The sequence below is a fragment of the Lepus europaeus genome, chromosome 1 (assembly GCF_033115175.1).
Source record: "Lepus europaeus isolate LE1 chromosome 1, mLepTim1.pri, whole genome shotgun sequence".
In the NCBI taxonomy this organism is placed as follows: domain Eukaryota; kingdom Metazoa; phylum Chordata; class Mammalia; order Lagomorpha; family Leporidae; genus Lepus; species Lepus europaeus.
The window spans coordinates 159,778,987-159,797,153 of NC_084827.1; the positions used below are offsets into that span (position 1 = coordinate 159,778,987).

At 41.3% G+C, this 18,167-nt stretch overlaps 1 protein-coding gene across 1 annotated transcript in view; it reads left to right on the plus strand.

Moving 5' to 3' along the window:
* Nucleotides 1–5,177: 5,177 nt before the first annotated feature.
* Nucleotides 5,178–18,167, plus strand: part of ATIC (5-aminoimidazole-4-carboxamide ribonucleotide formyltransferase/IMP cyclohydrolase) — a 38,312-nt gene continuing 25,322 nt past the window's right edge. The window contains exons 1-7 of the mRNA XM_062191218.1: nt 5,178–5,294; nt 5,594–5,720; nt 8,239–8,315; nt 9,094–9,160; nt 14,340–14,428; nt 15,348–15,499; nt 15,805–15,961. Of these exons, the coding sequence (XP_062047202.1) occupies nt 5,276–5,294; nt 5,594–5,720; nt 8,239–8,315; nt 9,094–9,160; nt 14,340–14,428; nt 15,348–15,499; nt 15,805–15,961 (688 nt within the window). The 5' untranslated portion in view covers nt 5,178–5,275. The remainder of the gene's footprint in view (nt 5,295–5,593; nt 5,721–8,238; nt 8,316–9,093; nt 9,161–14,339; nt 14,429–15,347; nt 15,500–15,804; nt 15,962–18,167) is intronic.

The following is an 18,167-nucleotide window of genomic DNA, read 5'->3' on the forward strand; positions in this document are numbered from 1 at the left end:
ACACAATTCATTGTTCAAAAAGAGACACTTTACAAAGCAAAATCTGGCCCTGTAAACAAGCATCCCAGAGCCAGAAATGTAAACTAGTTGTGCCTTTGACGTCCCCCATTAACCTCTTGTACATACCCAGTAAGTTTCCCACTCCTACCATCATACTTGGAATATTATCAACATCTAAAACCACTCCACCCCTAAATACTCATTCCTAAACAGCACCTCCAATGTCCCAGCTTGCCATAGCCCTTACCTATCCTTCATCCTCGTAGTTGCCGTTAGTTCCTTTTTATTCTTCTTAGCTTTCATGGCCCACCAAATCAGTAACACCTGTCAGTCTCATGACTCTTGTTCTTTTCTCAACTTCCTGACAAAACCCTAATCTTCAATGGATCCAGTCATCTGCTTTCTTTGTGTCTGCACAAGGAATAAGCTGCTAGAGGAAGATGACACACCTCAGCAGCTATAAACTCTCCATCATCAACTTCAGATGGATCTTAGCACTGCCTGGTGACCAATGTTTCCATCTCACTTAGAAATTAATCAAAAAAGAACACGGTATTATTTCTGATTCTTCCATCTCCACACTTGTTCACATCCTGTCAATCTTATTGATTCCTCAACACTTATAGGACATAAGCCTATTAACACTCTTTTATCACAACTGCCACTACCTTAATCCAAGCTACTACTAATTTGTCCTACAATTGTCTCCTACATACTGTTTACCCTTCCAATCCAATCTCCATCAAAATGTTTTTTTCTTTTTGCTTTGTTTTGTTATTTTAAAGCAATTCCATTGAGTTAATCTCTACTTAAAATGTTTTGGTGGTTTACCATTGCCCTTAACAATTAAAACTAAAATCCACAAGATCTTATTTGAATCAACACCCTGTCTATGTCACTTTCCCTGATTTCTACATTTAAGGTACACAAGGCTTCTTCCAGACATGCCATGGACTATAATCTTTCCTTCCTTTTAGTGTTTGCTTATCCTGGTTTTGGCTGCTGAAATAGTTACTCATTTCTTATCTCTTGCTCTGGCAAACACTTTTCCAAAAGATATCAGTTCAGAAATTTTCTTTCTCCACTTCATCAACACTCCTGAGATACGTTCCTCCATCATAAAAGTTTATTCTCTTGCATTATCAGGTTTCCCTCTTCTCTACTGGATCAATCTCATCAACTTACAAACACGGTTATTTGTTCTATTTGATTAAGGCACACCAAAATATCAACACACTCTGTCTATGCTTACCACCATCTACCACCTTATTCTGCTACTTTTCTCTTAGAGTAGTGGTTCTCAAATGTTCAGTTCTCCCCCCCCCCCCCCCCCCCGCCACCTCAGGAGACATTTAGCAATACCTAGCAATATTTTTGATGGTCACAACTGGAGGGAAAGTGCTACTGGTATCTGGTGTAGAAGCTTGGGATATTGCTGAAGATACCACAATGCATGGAGTAACCACTTGCACCCCAACAAAGAATTGTTCGTTGTAAAATGTCAAAGATGCTGAGGACTCTCAGCAAGACTTTTTAAGTTAGCTCTTTTCCACATCTCCAATTCCTTCCCTTATTCTCACTAGAACCCAGTTCAATCAGGCCCTTGTTTGTACCACTTCCCCAAACTTGATCTTTTTTTTTTTTTTTTGGGATTTTTTAAATTTTAATTTTAATGAGTTTTTAACACTTTCAGTGTGATCTGTAGATAACATTCTAAGGACATCATAATATTCCCTCCCTCCCTCCTCTCCCCTTCTCTTCCACCCACCTCCTTCCTCCCCCCCCCCTTTTTAAGTGAGAGAACATATTTTAAATTTACCTTACAGTGAAAAGGCTTAATATTTCACCAAATAAGAAGTTTAACAAGTAAAAGGCAAAAAGACTCTAGTTTACTGGCAATAGACAGCAGCTATAAACCATAATTGGATGGGAAAATGACATTTCACCCATGTAGAGTAAATTGTAAAGGATTATTCTTAATGGAACTGTTCAACTGATTTTTGTTTCTCAAGGAAGAAGCTGTTCAACTATAGAACACATTCCAGTGGCTTGCTTAGGGTTAGGTGTGATTCCCTGAAAACTGGTGAGCTCTTCAAACTTGATCTTGTAAGGGTAAACAAATGGTTTGGTTTTTTACTCTAATGGTCATTCTTAACTTTCATCATAATGTGATTTATCAGCAGCATTTGATATACAGTATGACAGACACCTGATGTCCTACACTTAACTTGGCTACTACATTGTATCCTACCCAATGTCTAATTTATTCTTCCACTTATACAAGCAGTCATCTTCCCTTCTTCTCTTCCTCTCCAGCTTGTCAACAAACCTTGTTGGCTCTCTTTTCAAAAATATGTCTGGGACTTAATACTTCTCACAACTTCTACTGCTGTTACTGTGGGCCATGCAACTCTCATCTTCACTTCATTTCTGGGTCAGTGATTACTGCTAGTTTCCTTAGGGATCGCCCTACTCCTACTTTTGCTCTTTTACTACAGGACTACTGAACCTATGAAAACTGAACACAGTCACATGCTGATGTAACTGGGATCAAACTGTTTTTAACTTGGATGTGCTCAAAACTCTCCAAGGACCTTCTCTTGGAGTAAAAACCAAAGTCTTTTTTTTTTTTCTTTTTAAGATTTATTTATTTATTTATTTATTTGAAAGGCAGAGTTACAGAGAGGCAGAGTCATAGTGAGAGCAAAATCAAGCTTGAGAGAGAAAGTCTTCCATCCACTGGTACCTCCCCAAATGGCAGCAATAGTTGCAGTTGCGCCAATCCAAAGCCAGGAGCCAGGAGCTTCTTCCGGGACTCCCACGTGGGTGCAGGGACCCAAGGACTTGGGCCATCTTCTACTGCTTTCCCAGGCCATAGCAGAGAAGTAGAGCAGCCGGGGACTTGAACTGGCATTGAAGGTGGTGGCTTTACCCGCTAAGCCACAGTGCTGTCCCCCCAAAAACCAAAGTCTTTATGTGTTTACAAAGCCCTAATTAATGAGATTGATGACATGATGTTGTTTTCTCTTTCTTTTAATTTTGCTTCTTCTGTTGCAACCATCCTGCCCTTGCTGAAATACGTTAAATGCTATAGGCACATTTCCTAGGCAAGGTCTTCTCTCTGCCTAGAACATTCTCCTCCATAGCCCTGTGGCTTGTGACCCTCTACCCAGACTTTAGGTCTTTTTCCAAACATACCTTCTCAGGAGGAAATTCTCTGACAAGCCTTCTTAAAATTGCAGCTCCCTTTTATCTCACTCATTTGTTCTTTATTCATTTTCTTCTAGGCATAAAGTATCTCTTCATCTGATGGTCCATAAATTTTATGAATCGCTTTTGCTTGTTGACTGTCTCCACCTGGAATATAAACTCCATGAGGACAGGGATTTTATATATCTTTTTTTTTTTTTTTCTGTTTGGTCCATATTTACATCCTCACCGCCCTCAGCTCCTGGTACATAGTAGGCCCCCAATAAATATATTTTAAGATTTATTTATTTTTTGACAGGCAGAGTAGCAGAGAGTAAAGGAGGGAAGAGGGGGGAAAGGAGGGAGGGAGAGAGAGAGAGAGATTTTCTATCCACTGGTTTACTCCTCAAATGCTCACAACAACCAACACTTAAGACAGGATCCCAGAATGCCATCCTGGTCCCATGCGGTAACAGGTGCCCAATTACTTGAGCCATAATCCTCTGGTTTCCAGCCACATTAGCAGAGAGCTGCATTGGAAGCAGTGTGAGCAGCAAGAGCTTGAACTGACACTCCCAGATGGTTATGGGCATCCAAGCAGCTGCTGCAACCCACTGTGCAACAATGCCTACACTCCCCAATGAATATTTTTATAATGAATCCAACAGTGAATGAATGAATGGCATCCTCAATAGATACTCATCAAACACTTGCCATAATACAATTTTATTACTCTATCAACCACTGTGTTAATTATATGAAGTCTAAGTTGTTTTACCCACTTGTACTCTTAGAACATTAAATTCTTGCTTGAACAAATTTCCTTTCTTTGGCCTTCATCCTTGCTCCGTCTATTTGCTAGACTTCATGGAGCAAGCTTATCTTCTTTCAGGCTTCGACTACTACCTGAGTGTCATTAACTTTCCAAATTTATTTATCTTTAGCCTCACTTCCATTCCTAATTTGCATTTGTAATTTCAACACCTTTTTCTGTATGATTTTAACTGTGTCCACCTGTAGTCTATAACTCAATATCAACATGTAAATACTAAAACATATTTACCTACTTCCTCATACTAACTTTACATAAAATAGACACATGTCCAAACTGCTCTCATACACACACACACAAACACACACACATAATTTGTCTCACTGGTATAGCTGGAAATGATAGTCATTCTTATTTCTTCCTAATATTTCTCTTATCTGGGGGATTCCCACATGCTGTTGATTTTACCTCTGATTTTATCTCACATAGGAGGGCACTTCAGAAGTTTGTGGAAAATGAAATTTAAAGACATTCATTTTGCTGCATACAGGGACCTTTCAAAAAATTCATGGAAACTGCATATGATGAAAAAATTATGCATGGGCAAGGTAAGCAGAAAACAGATTCCCTTCCACAGCTGTAGTATCAGACTAAGGATGAAAGATAGGCAATACTATGATTCTGTAAGCTAATTTCAATAAGGACCATTTAAAAAGCAGACTTTGGGAGGCGGCAATCTGTGGTTAACTTGTGGTAAAGGTCTCATTTTAAAAAATAGACACTATTTTGGTTTCCCTGACTTTAACGCCTTAAGTAAGGTTGTTTTTTTTTTCCCCCTCTCTCATGGTTATCCTTCCTCTCACGCAGGCTGGACGCGAAATAATATTTACGGATTTGCAGCGACACCGTGGACTTCCTTCGCGTTTTTTTTTTTTTTTCTTTTAACTAGTTTTCCGTAGCGGGGCTTGCCACACTTGCCTCCACGCCGCGGCCGCTGGGGCACAGAGGTCCGCTCCAGATTCCATTTCGCGGCCGTCCTCTTCGGGACGGGGCACCTAGCCCGGGCTCGGACTTGGCAGGCGAGATCCCAGCGCGGGAACGCCGGCGCCTCCCCTCCCAACCCCAGGCTCCAATTTCACCTCAGAAAAGCCACGGAGCTGGGCGGGGCCGGAGCCGCCGGGTCACGTGACGGGTCAGGTGACTCCCAGGCCCGTCCCCGCTTCCTGAACGGGACGGTGGCGGCCGCGCCTCCTCCCTTGCACGTGGCCTCTCCGCTGCTGCCTTCCGCTTGCCCGGGACCCCGCTGCTGCCGCCATGGCTCCCAGCCAGCTAGGTGAGGCCCTCCCCGAGCGGCGCTGCCTGCGTGCCTGGCCCCTGTGGCCGCCTTTCCCTCAATGGCGGCGGCCGGGCGGGAGCAGCGGGCCCGGCTCGGCTGGGAGCTGTCCTGCGGGACTGCCCTGCCCCTGTGGGGCCTGCGCGGCGCGGCTCGCGCCTGTGGCCTGGACAGGCTCCGGGGCTAGGCCCACTGACATTAGCGGTTTGGGACTCGCGCCCCCCCCCCCCCCCCCGGAGCAGCTCCTAGGCGTTGGAGAACTCAGTGCAATAATAAGAAAAAATGTCTTCTTGTTTCAGCCGTGTTGAGTGTCTCGGACAAAACCGGCCTTGTGGATTTTGCCAGAAACCTAGCTTCTTTTGGCCTGAATCTAGTCGCCTCCGGAGGGACTGCGAAAGCTCTTAGGGATGCTGGTCTGGCTGTCAGGTAAGGCCCGACGTGGTGTGTAAGGTGCACTCAGAAGGAGTAAGCTCACGTTAACCAGGCAGCGTCAGGCAGCGGCCTCGTGCTCCTCCTCCCTAGAGTGCTGTGAGGTTGGCGCACTGAAGAATGACTTTAGGCCCCGAGACTTAGCAACTTCTGCACGCCTTGGCAGAGCTGTGTGGAAGCGCAAGGATTGGAACCCAGGCAGTACTGATTTCAGAGGCTTCCTCCTAAGCCACTAACTTTAATGAATTCACTTGGGTGGGCCATTGATTCACGAAAATACAAATTAAACACCCCACTGTTCCCATGATCTGGCTTGACTGGCTATGCAGGAAAACTGTTGGTGTCATGAAGATTCAGGTCTGCCTGTTCTTCGAATCTCAGGTAACCATAAGAAGGTACAGGTCACTGCCTGCCTTGTTGCCATGTGGGAAACTGACTTTGTGCATTACCTGTCCATGCACAGGTAGATTCTTGCCATTTTTTTCTTATAGTTCTGCCCTGTGTGAGCAGCAGGTCACCACCCTAAATTTGACAAGTTCAGACAACACGAATGCCTTCCTTTGTTAAATGCTTCCTATTTTCCAGGTCCTTTCACATCCTTTCTCTGATGTGTCTCATAGGAACCCTGTGAGAATCCGAGAAGGCAGGCAGGCTAGCAGACTCTGAACAGCAGCAGGATGAGAATCCGAAATCCACCTGTGATCTTTCCCTTGGGCCCATTTGGGATCTCCTGTGGCAACTGGAATCCTTTTTTCATTAGGCAACGTCTTCATCTCTAGGCTCTTTTTTTCCCTGACAAACTTGGTATCATGGAAACCTTTCAGATAATCAAAAATATAAACATGTAATAAGCCCTCCATGTCCTGTGTCTATGTCACCCAGATGAAATACTTGTTAGCAGGCTAGTCTTGTTTCCTTACCTCTCCCTAGTCCTTGCTTAGTCCCATTATGATGATGTCGTTTTTCAAAGTTGACCTCATAGACATGTTTCTATCCTATTAACAGTGTGAGAGTGTTCACTGTGAATGGTTCAGTTAGAACCCAGTACAACCCTGAAAAGACTGTAAACAACTTGGAGGGGTATTTCATACTTTTCAGTCAATGACAGACAACTGCATGTGTATATGGTGATGGGTACCACATTGCCTAGGTTTGTGTAAGTATACTGTGTGGTGTTTGCACAATGATGCAGTAGCCTAAGCCTGCACAGTTAGGAGAATATGTCCCCATTGTTAGGCAGCACATGACTGAATTAATTCCTGTGGTCCCTAGAACTTGGTAGTGAAGGTAGTATTATCCCATGTGCTAGAGAAGGAAACCGAAGCACAAAGAAGTAACTTGCCCAGATTCACACAACTGGTGAGAGGCCAAGGTCTTATCCCAGGAAGTTAACTTTTACCTTGTGAGGTTAACTGATGAAATTTTGGTCAGCCAGTGTACCACATTGAGCATACAGAGAATTATTTTCAAAGACTACAGCCCTTACAAGTTCTCAAGTACAAAGGAGTAACTCACTTTTTAATTTCCTCTAGATATTTAAGAGTAAGTCTGCCTTCTTAAAGTCTTACGGGATTGTCCTCAGTTGGAGGAACTGGATTTCATTTCCTGAATTTCAGAAAAGGGAATTCTGAATTGGAAACCAGTTTGTCAGTTTTGAGAACTGTGTATTCTTGGCCAAACACCAGGTATTTGCAAATTGGCCCTCAGTAGAGACTGCTTAGGAAACTGTGTAATCTGTTAGTAGAGTTTGCTGCTTTGAAAATTTTGAATCATAAAATGAATTTTTAATTATACTTTGATCTGTTTCTGAGATAAGGATATTTTTAATGCTTTGTGTTATATACTGCTAAATTATTTCTTAATTATTATAGTTTGTGATTCAGTTTCTAAATTCTCTGGAAATTGTAAAACCAATGCTTTCATACTTACTGATTTTTCCTAAAGACACATAGGTTAGAAAATATGCTAAATGATAGGTTTTGATTTGGAAAGTAAAGAGAATTGTGATTAAAAAATCAAGTATAATGAAAGACAAGAAACTGGGATCATTTTTATCCAGTTCAGACTGTGGAAGAAATCTGGAAATGAGAACATTAGACTTAATGACAGAAAGTGCTTTAAGCAGTGTAAAATGACAATGGCAACCAGAATGGTGGTGGGGCCAGTGCTGTGACTTAGTGGATAAAGCTACCACTTGTAGTGCTGGCATCCTGTATGGGCTCCAGTTCGAATCTTGTCTGTTCCACTTCCCATGCAGCTCTCTGCTAAGGCCTCAGAGAGCAGTGGAAGGTGGCACAAGCCCTTCAGCCCCTGCACCCACATGTGGGAGACCTGGAAAAAGATCCAGGCTCTTGGCTTAAGATCAGCACAGCTCCAGCCATTGCAGCCATCTGGGGAGTGAACCAGCAGATGGATGACCTCTTTCTCTGCCTCTGAGTCTCTCTAACTCTACTTTCCAAATAAATCTCAAAAAAAATAAAAATAAAAAAAAAACATTCTGTTTATCTCTTTGCAGAGATGTCTCTGAACTCACGGGATTTCCTGAGATGCTAGGAGGGCGAGTGAAGACCTTGCATCCTGCAGTCCATGCAGGTAAGTGGTTGGTACCTTCAGTTTAATACAGTGCTCTTCAAACATATTTTGGTTATGTTGAAGATAAAGGAGTGAAAATACAAGTCATCAGCTCAAAACTAAATTACTGAAAAGGTGATACTGGTTTTGTCACATTTGCCGTCAAATTTCATAATACTTTAGAACCTTGTCTTACTAAAAGGTGAGTTCTGATTCTTTTCTTCTGCTTGCTGTTAGTCCTGAATCATAAATAATTTAGAGTGTGATATTTCCTGCTGGAGTTACTGAAAACATTTAGCGTTTATAGTATGAAAAGGGTTTCTTTAAAACAATTCAGACTTAGAATAAAGCATCACAATGTGACTGTAAAGGAATTTTTTTCTTAGTGCTTACATTTATTCATTCAGCTGAGACAGCAAATAGTATAAACCAAACTTACTGTCTGCAATATATTTAGCAGATAATGGTTGAAAGGCTGAGGATCATCATTGACTTATGGGAACACATAGACCTTACTATGTGTTCTATATAACTATAGTTATATAGAAATTCCTTTTACTTTTCTCTCTCTCTCTCTCTCTCTTTTTTTTTTTTTTTTTTACTTAAAGGAGATCCAGAACTGATCAAAAAGATTTTTAAATACATTGCAAATCGTAATTTTCTTGGTAAAAACTTTTCAAGTATGTGTTTGGTATTCTTGAAGAATATTGGAGAGTTTAACTTGTTTGATGGGCTCTATTGAAAGAAGCACCATATTCTGACTGTTTTTTGAAGCTGCCACTTTGTTTTGTTAAATTAGGTATCCTGGCTCGTAACATCCCAGAAGATAATGCTGACATGGCCAGACTTGATTTCAGTCTTATAAGGTAAAAATCTGAAGTTGAACTTTGGATCGAAGACATCCATTATACCAACCCTTGTGTCCTGCCACCACCCTGCCTTTCTCTTATTTTTATTTTTAACTCATATCACCCTTTTAGAGTATATTCTGTGTAATATTATATATGTATAAACATTTTGATTTCACCAACTTTAACATGAAATATGTACCATTAAAAACAACTTGTACTTTTTTAGGAAGTTATGATATAAATTTTGGTATGTACATCTCTTGTTAATATAGTAAAACAAGAAAGCTTAAAATTCAGGCTTTCTCCTGCTATACATTCAGCACAGATCACTTCTGATGCCAGATGTGGAGGGACGATTCCCCACACACCCGGCAAACAGTCATTTCTGCAAGCGGGCACCAGCTGGGTGCTCTCTAATCCAGTTCAGTTCAGACACTGCCTGCCTAGAGGCAGTATCAGATGCCATAGATTGAGTGTGTAGTCTCCATAACTGGCCCCTCTTCAGACATCAGTTGCATGTGCCCCTGGATTGCTTTGCCTGTGGTACTGCTGAGCCAGCTATAAATTGGGGTTCCCACAGTCCTTCTCCTTGTGTCCAATTAATTTGCTCAAGTGCCTCATAGAACTCAGGAAAACCATTAATAGTTACCAATTTATTATTAAGAATATTACAAAGGGTACAAATGAAATGCCTAGGACTAGGTAAGGGAGATGGTATAGAGTGGCTTCTGTGTCTCTCAGATGCGCAAACCTCCAGAACATTCCTTGCATTTGGCTATCCAGAACTCTCTGAACCCTGTCCTTTGAGTTTTTATGGAGACTTGTTTACATATGCACATTACTTTCTTTCTTTCTTTCTTTTTTTTTTTTTTTTTGACAGACAGAGTTAGTATGAGAGAGACAGAGAGACAGGTCTTCCTTTTCCATTGGTTCACCCCTCAAATGGCCGCCATGGCTGGTGCACTGCAGCCGGCGCGCTGTGCCGATCTGAAGCCAGGAGCCAGGTGCTTCCTCCTGGTCTCCCATGCGGGTGCAGGGCCCAAGGACCTGGGCCATCCTCCACTGCTTTCCCGGGCCATGGCAGAGAGCTGGCCTGGAAGAGGAGCAACTGGGACAGAATCTAGTGCCCCCAATCATGACTAGAACCCGGTGTGCTGGCGCCGCAGGCGGAGGATTAGCCTAGTGAGCCGTGGCGCCGGCCATATGTGTACATTTCTAATAGACTAGGTAGAGAAACCCAGCAAGGCCTGTCTGTTTACATGCTTCTTGGCCTCTTTGTGCTGTGATCCTTGCTTTAGGGTATTGGGCAGGACCACTTTGGAATGAAGGGAGTTTTACAACCTGTTGTCAGACAAGAGTAGGCCAGAGATTTTTTTTTTTTTTTTTAATTGCCAGCTAAAACCTATAAGAGTTTCTGTGACCTGTCTTGAGGAAGAGAAATTCTGCTTTTTGTCACCTGCCTTGGGGAGGGAATGAGGAGCCAGGAATCATGGGCAAAAACCCAAATAGATGTTTAATAACGCCACAACAACTAAGCTGTTTGTGGAAAGACGTTGAATGCTTTTTAAAAAATCTATTTAAGACAATTAACATCCTTGAGAAAAAAAAAGAAATGCCTGTGTGTCAGTATTGCTGCAAATACAGTTTAGAAAATTTTGTTTTATACCTTTGTCAAGCCAATGATTAAGAATGTTATACTACTATTGTTTAAAGTGACTACTTTAAAGTTTACTGCATATGGGTGAAATGGTCATTATTTTCCTTCAGTTATTTTTTATAGCCCTTGTCTATATTCCCGCTAAACTAGGGTCTTTTTGCTTTTTACTTGTTAAACTTCTTACTTGGTGAAAAATTAAGCCTTTTTACTATAATGTAAAAAGAAAGGGAGGGAGGAAGGGGAGAGGGAAGAAAGAAAGAATAGCATGTTCTTTTTTTTTTTTTTTTTTTTCATTTGAAAGTCAGAGTTACACAGAGAGAGGAGAGGCAGAGGGAGAGGGAGAGAGAGAGAGAGAAAGGTCTTACATCTGATGGTTCACTCCCCAACTGGCTGCAATGGAGCTGTGCCAATCTGAAGCCAGGAGCCAGGAGCTTCTTTCCGGTCTCCCATATGGGTGCAGGTGCCCAAGACTTGGGCCATCTTCCACTGCTTTCCCAGGCCACAGCAGAGAGCCAGATCGGAAGTGGAGCAGCCCAGTCTCGAACCGGTGCCCATGTGGGATACCAGTGCTTCAAGCCAGGGCGCTAACCCACTATGCCATAGTACTGGCCCCAGAATATCATATTCTTAGAATTGTATCTATGAACTATATTAAAGCTCTTAAAAAACTAATTAAAAATTTAAAATATCCTGAAAAATAAATAAAAACAAAGCAAGAAAATAATTCACATATGTATAATTTACTGAAGTATACAATTAAGTGGCTTTTAGTGTATTCACAGGGTTGTGCAACCATCACCACACTGTTAGAACATATTTATCATCCCCTTCCCCTGCCCTGAAAACTCCTATACTTGTTAGAATTCATTTCTCGTTTTCCTCCAACACCCTCCAGCCTTTGCAACCACCAGTCTGCGATCTGTCTGTGTGATCTGGCCTGCGCTGGACATTTCATTCAAATAGGATCCTGCAGTCCTCCTGTGGTCCTTCGTGAGAGGCTGCTTTCCACTTAGCATGTTTTCATATGTGTTATAGCATAGTTATGGTTCTTTTCATTGCCAAAAAGTAATCCGTTGTGTGGCTACATCCCTCTGCCTACACACACACACACATCTTTGTTATTGTCAGTTTGTCAGTTGCTGGACACTTAGATTCCTTTTACTTTTTGGATGTGATGACTAATGCAGCTGTGAATATTTGCATACAGGTTTTTGTGCTGATACTTTTTTTTATCTGTCTTGAGAGTTCCAGGAGTAGATTCCTTGGTTCTGGGGTAATTCCTGTGTTTAGCCTTTTGAGGAACTGCCACTGTTGTCCAGAGTAGTACACCATTTCACATTTCTATTAGCAGACTACCTGGGTTCCAGATTCAGCACCTCCTCATCAGTTTTTGCTGCCTTTTCGGTTCTAGTCATCGTGGTTGCTATGAAACAGCATCTCACTGCGCTTTTGTGCTTCCTGATTACGTTAGGCATCTTAGGAATATTGTTTATTTTCATGGCTTATTCGGAGAAGTATTTATTCAAATCCTTTACCCATTTTCTAGTTAAGTTTTATTATTGAGTGGTAAGTTTAGTTTCTCATAATCTGTTGTTAGTGTTTTTTTTTTTTCTTTGATGGTGTTCTTTAACCACCCAAAAGTGTTTAACTTTATTTTGTTGCTTGTATTGACAGTGTCATATCTAAGAAACATTGTCTAATCTTGGGTGATGAAGTTTTTTTCTTTTAAGAAAATGTTTACATTTTAGCTCTTATACTTAGGTCTTTGCATTTTTAAGTTAACTTTTATATATAGATGTGACATAGGCATCCCATCTTTCTCTTTTGAACTTGTATGTGGCTGTCCAGTTGTTCTAGAATCATTTATTGGAAAAAACCTATTCTTTCCCCATTGAGTGACGCCTCTGTCTGTGTCTCCTGTTATGCTGGTACTACACCATTACTACAGCTTTATAGTAAGTTTTGAAGTTAGGAAGTGTGAGTCTTCCAACTTTGTTTTTCTTATTGAATATTGTTCTGGTGATTCAGAGACCCTTGCATATCCATATAACTTTTAGGATCAGTTTGCCAATTTCTACAAAAAGACAGTTGGGATTTTCATAGGGAATGTTCTGAGTCTGGAAATCATTTTTGAGAATGTTGTCATCTTAATAATATTAAGTCTTCTAATCCATGAACACGGATGTCTTTCCATTTTTTAAAATTTTCTTTAATCTCTTTCAACTATGTATAGTATATGAGCCTTGTACTTTTGTTAAATATTTTATTGTTTTTGATGCTATCATATGTAGAATGTTTTTCTTAATTTTGCTTTTTGATTATTATATAGTGTTGATGCATATTACTACAGTTGATTGTTGTGTATTGATCATCTGTCCTGCAACCTTGCTGAACTCATTTATTAATACTGGTAGGTGTTTTTTGGTGGATTCTGTAGGATTTTCTCATACAAGATTATGTCACCTGCAAATAGAGATAACTTCACTTTTTCTTTCCAATCCTGTTGTCTTTTCTTTTCTTTTCTTTGCTAATTGCCCTGTCTGGAACCTCCAGTACAAATATTGAATAGTAAGTGGTGAAAGTGAGATAGGTTAGATACCAGGGTCGGTAACAAGCAGCCATCCCTTTCCTGATCTTAGGGAGAAAGTATTCAGCCTTTCACCTTTAAGTGTGATATTTTGCTATAGGCTTTTCTTATACTTCATCATGTCACGGAAGTTCTCCTCTATTTTTAATTTATTGGGTACATTTTTATTTTAAATAGGAATGGGCATTGAATTTTGTCAAATGGTTTTTAGACTGTATTCATTCTGGATTGTATTTCCTAGTATTTCTTGATGCTGATAGAAGTATTGGTCTGTAGTTCCCTTGGGACATTTTTGTCTGGTTTTGGTATCAGGATAATAGGCCTGATGGAATGAACTGGGAAATAGTGGCCCCTACTCTTCTATTTTTTTTTTCTTCCCTGAATTTTCTCCAGTTCAGCTTGTTTTGGCCAGGAGTCTTTCCATCTCAAAACATTTTTAGAAATTTTTTTAATTGGCACTTAATAATTGTGCCTATATATGGGGTAGAGTATGATATTTCAATAGTGTATGTAATGTGTACTGATCAAATCAATGTAATGTTTCCTTTTCTTTGTAATTTCATTACTTTATGTTTGGAGCCTTTGAGTTTCTCTCTTGCTTGTACAGTTTTATGAACCTATAGTTACTTGACAACATTTTTAAAAATTTTTGATTGCATGAAAGTACTGGGTAGTCACTAAGGTTACCTGGGCAGCAACAGCACAGAATTATTTGGAGAGAATAATATGTATCCAGATGCCCAGCATCTGCTGACTAAACTACCAGCCTTCTGCAACAGTAGGGCATCTTGAGTTTTGACACAATTTTTTAGAATTCTAAAATGCTAGGCTCACAGTTAATATTTTAGATCTTTGTGGGTTTGGGTCACATTAATTGTATAAAGTTTTTTCTACACAGTTGGAAAGTTCCTAAGCCGAGTTTTAGTAACAGCTAAATTCCTCTGTCTTAGAGTTGTGGCCTGTAACCTGTATCCCTTTGTGAAGACAGTGGCTTCTCCAGAGGTAACTGTTGAGGAGGCTGTGGAACAGATTGATATTGGTGAGTTCCCTAGAGGACCAAGAGAGGAGGCATTGTTTATATTTTTTACAACAAGGTTTTATTTTGATTTTCATTATTGATTGCATTCTGGGATGACTATAATTTATCTTTTAAAGTATTTTGTGCATGTGTGTGTAGAGATTCATCTGGTTATTTTTTTCTCATTTTTTTTAAGTTAAGAATTAAAGTGGGGGCAGATGTGGTATAGCAGCTAAGCTACTGCTTTGTGTGTCTGCATCCCATATCAGAGTGGGTTCGAGTTCCAGCTCTGCCCATGATTCCCACTTCCTGCTAATGAGCACCCTGCAAAGCAGCAGGTGATAGCCCAAGAAGCTGGGTCCCTGCCACCTACATGGAAGACTCTGGGATTGAGTGCTCAGCTGCTGCCTTGTCCCTGGCCCAGGCTGGGCTGTTGGGCATTTGTGGAGTGAACTAGCAGATGGGAGGTCTGTCATTATCTTGTCTCTCTGCCTTTGAAGTAAATAACAATTTTCATAAAAAAAGAATTATTAAAGTAGAAGAATGTTCACATTGACTTCATTTGAAAGACGTTCATAAACTGATGGAAATAAAAAAATGTAGATCTTTTTGGGCTTTATTTGTAATGATTTATTTATTGATTTGAAGTTCATCGTTACAGAGAGAAAGGGAAAGACAGAGGTCTTCCATCTGCTGGTTCACTCCCCAAATGGCTGCAATGCCAGGCTGCAGCCAGGAGTTTCATCTGGTTCTCCCATATTGTGGCAGGGGCCCAAACACTTGGGTCATCTTCCAATGCTCTTCCCAGAACACTAGCAGGGAGCAGATCAGAAATGGGACAGCTGGGACTTGAACAGGCATGCCTATGGGATACCATCATCACAGGCAGGGGATTTACCTGCCATGCAACAATGCCAGCCCCGTATTTTGTTCTTGAAAGGTGGAGTGACTTTGCTGAGAGCTGCAGCCAAAAATCATGCTCGAGTGACAGTCGTGTGTGAACCAGAGGACTACGCAGTAGTTTCCTCAGAGATGCAGGCTTCTGATAGCAAAGACACCTCCTTGGAGACCAGGCGCCAGTTAGCCTTGAAGGTGAGAATGCATGTCTGGTAAAGTATAAAGTCACATATATCTAGTCTAGTATTGGTCAAACCAAGCAGCATTCAGTTCTTGTAGATATTGCCTGCCAAAGCTCTGCTTGGAGCTGTGAGACAATATACAGGAATTCTGTCAAAAAGGTGGCAAGAAAATTAGAAAGAGATAATTCGTGTGCCATTCAGTGTTAGAGTGTGTGTGTGTGTGTGTCCTGTAGTTTGCTTGGCACTAAAACTGCCTTGTCCCACACCCTATCTTAGGGAAGGGCTGCTAGGGTCTCATAAAACTTACACTTTTTGTAGGCATTCACTCACACGGCACAGTATGATGAAGCCATTTCTGATTACTTCCGGAAACAATACAGCAAAGGAGTATCTCAGATGCCCTTGAGGTATGGGATGAACCCTCATCAGACCCCTGCCCAGCTCTACACACTGAAGCCCAAGCTCCCCCTCACAGGTAAGACCTCAGTGCTTTGTCCAACACTTTGCTGTGTCTGGAGCCTTCCACGTGTATCTTTCTTCCATTTTCTTTCAGTGTTGGGTTGGATGTGGTTCATGTTTAGAATGTAAATTACATGATTCCTCTTAAAGGTCTGAGTTACCAGTGGACTTGTGAGCATAGATGTCGAGATGATCTGGAGTTCTGAGAGAGGTCAAGTTGGAGGTACATACTAGAATATCATTGTCATACACACGTTTTTGAAGACGTGGAACAGGACAGGATGGTCTAGATATCCTAGAAAGGGTCAAGATCAAGATGTTGGATACTTCCTTGGTAAGTAGAGCAGTGTTGGAACCAGCAGAGGAAAACCTGGAGAAATGTTGTGGAGAACAGGAAAGGAGCCATTTGTTTTAGGAATGTTAGAAGAAGCAGTTTGCTTTGATGAATGTGTCTAGAATTGAAGTGAGCCAGAATGGAAGTGTGAGGTTAAGAAATGGCAAAAATTGGGGCTGGTGCTGTGGCAGAGTGGGTAAAACTGCCCCCTGTAATGCCAACCTCCCACTTGGGTGCCAGTTTGCAACCCAGCCGCTCCACTTCCAATCCAGCTCCCTGCCAATGTGTGTGGAAAGCAGCTGAGGATGACCCAAGTTCTTGGGCCCTGTCTACCTACTTGGGAGATCCAGAAGAAGCTCCTGGCTTCCTGATTACCCAGCCCTGGCCATTTTGGCCATCTGGAGAGTGAACCATAAGATAGAAGATGTTTTCCTGTCTCTCCCCCTCTCTCTCTCTCTGTAAACTCTGCCTTTCAAATAAATAAATAAATCTTTTTTTTTTTTTTTTTAAAAAGGAAGAAATGACAAAAATTGTAGAGAGTTGAGACTCAGAGGGATTTCCAGTATATGTCCCCATTTTTGTTTCTCAGGTAGGGTGGAAGAGCCTAACCTCCTGGAATTAGGGAGAATGGGGCAGGGCCAGGGGGAGCCCACCTGCTTCCTGGAGGGCTGGGCTTCGGTCAGCCAGTACAGTGTCATTCACAGACCAGGAAGGCAAGCCCTGGGCACCCAGACCAGTACCCCTGGTGATGTGAGGATGTGAGTGTTCCTGTGTACCGCTGGTCTCTCCATGACTGACTAAGGTAAAAAGGTGGGGAGAGAAGCAGGATAGGAAGTTGCAGGAGAATTCAAACTCTGCTTCCCTTTTCTTTCAGTGGATCTTCAAGTTCTAGTGCTCCTCTTCCTCAAATATGGTTTGAATCTTTCCAGGATTACCCATGTCCCCATGGTTACCCCTTTTCTCCCTGACTACAGTCTACTCTGCTTGCTCACTTGGCCTGTTTTTTCACAACACAGTAATCTTAAAATGGAAATGAAGTGATGTTGCACCTTACTTAAAACCGTGTGGTTACCCACCTGCCCACATGTTCTGACCCTGATCTGCTTCCTCTTCAACTTCCCTTTGCCCCTGTGCCCAGCAACTTCTTCCCATGCAGCCTGCAGGCACAGTGTCTTACAGCTAGGCCCTTTATTCCCACCCAGAATTCCCTGCCCTGCAGGGTCCAGACTAAAGTAGCAGACCAAAGTAGCTACCGCTACTTTGCACCTACATTTGACACATTACCTGACTTTCCTGCATGTTTGTGCTTTAATTGTCTTCTTCCATTAGCATGTCGGCTCCTATTAGCATGAGCTAAGGAACCTGGCCTGTGTCCACTGCTTCATTTCCAGTACTTAAACTATTGCATGGCATGTTCCCTAAATATTTATGGAATGAATAATTTAAAACCTGACATTTGGCACAAATTTCTACTTCTAGAACTTTTTTATTTTTAACTGAAACATAAAAAGTATGCATATTTATAGGGAAGCATGTGATGTTCCGATATGTGTATACATTGGGCAGTGTTCATTCAGGGTAAAAATATCTATGTCCTCAAACATTAAACATTTTTTATGTTGATAATATTTAAAAAATTTTTAAGAGAAATATACAGAACATCATTATTATCAATAGTCATCTTACTTTGCAATAGAAAACCCTAACTTCTTACTTGTATGTTGTTTATAATCTTGCTATAACTTAGAGCCCGTTAATCAGTCTTTTCCTATCTGTCCATATCCCATCCTCTCCACAGCCTCTGGTAACCATATTGCTGGAAACTTCTATGACAAAAAAAAAAAAAAGAAACTTCTATGACATCAACTGTTTTAGATTCTGTGATCAT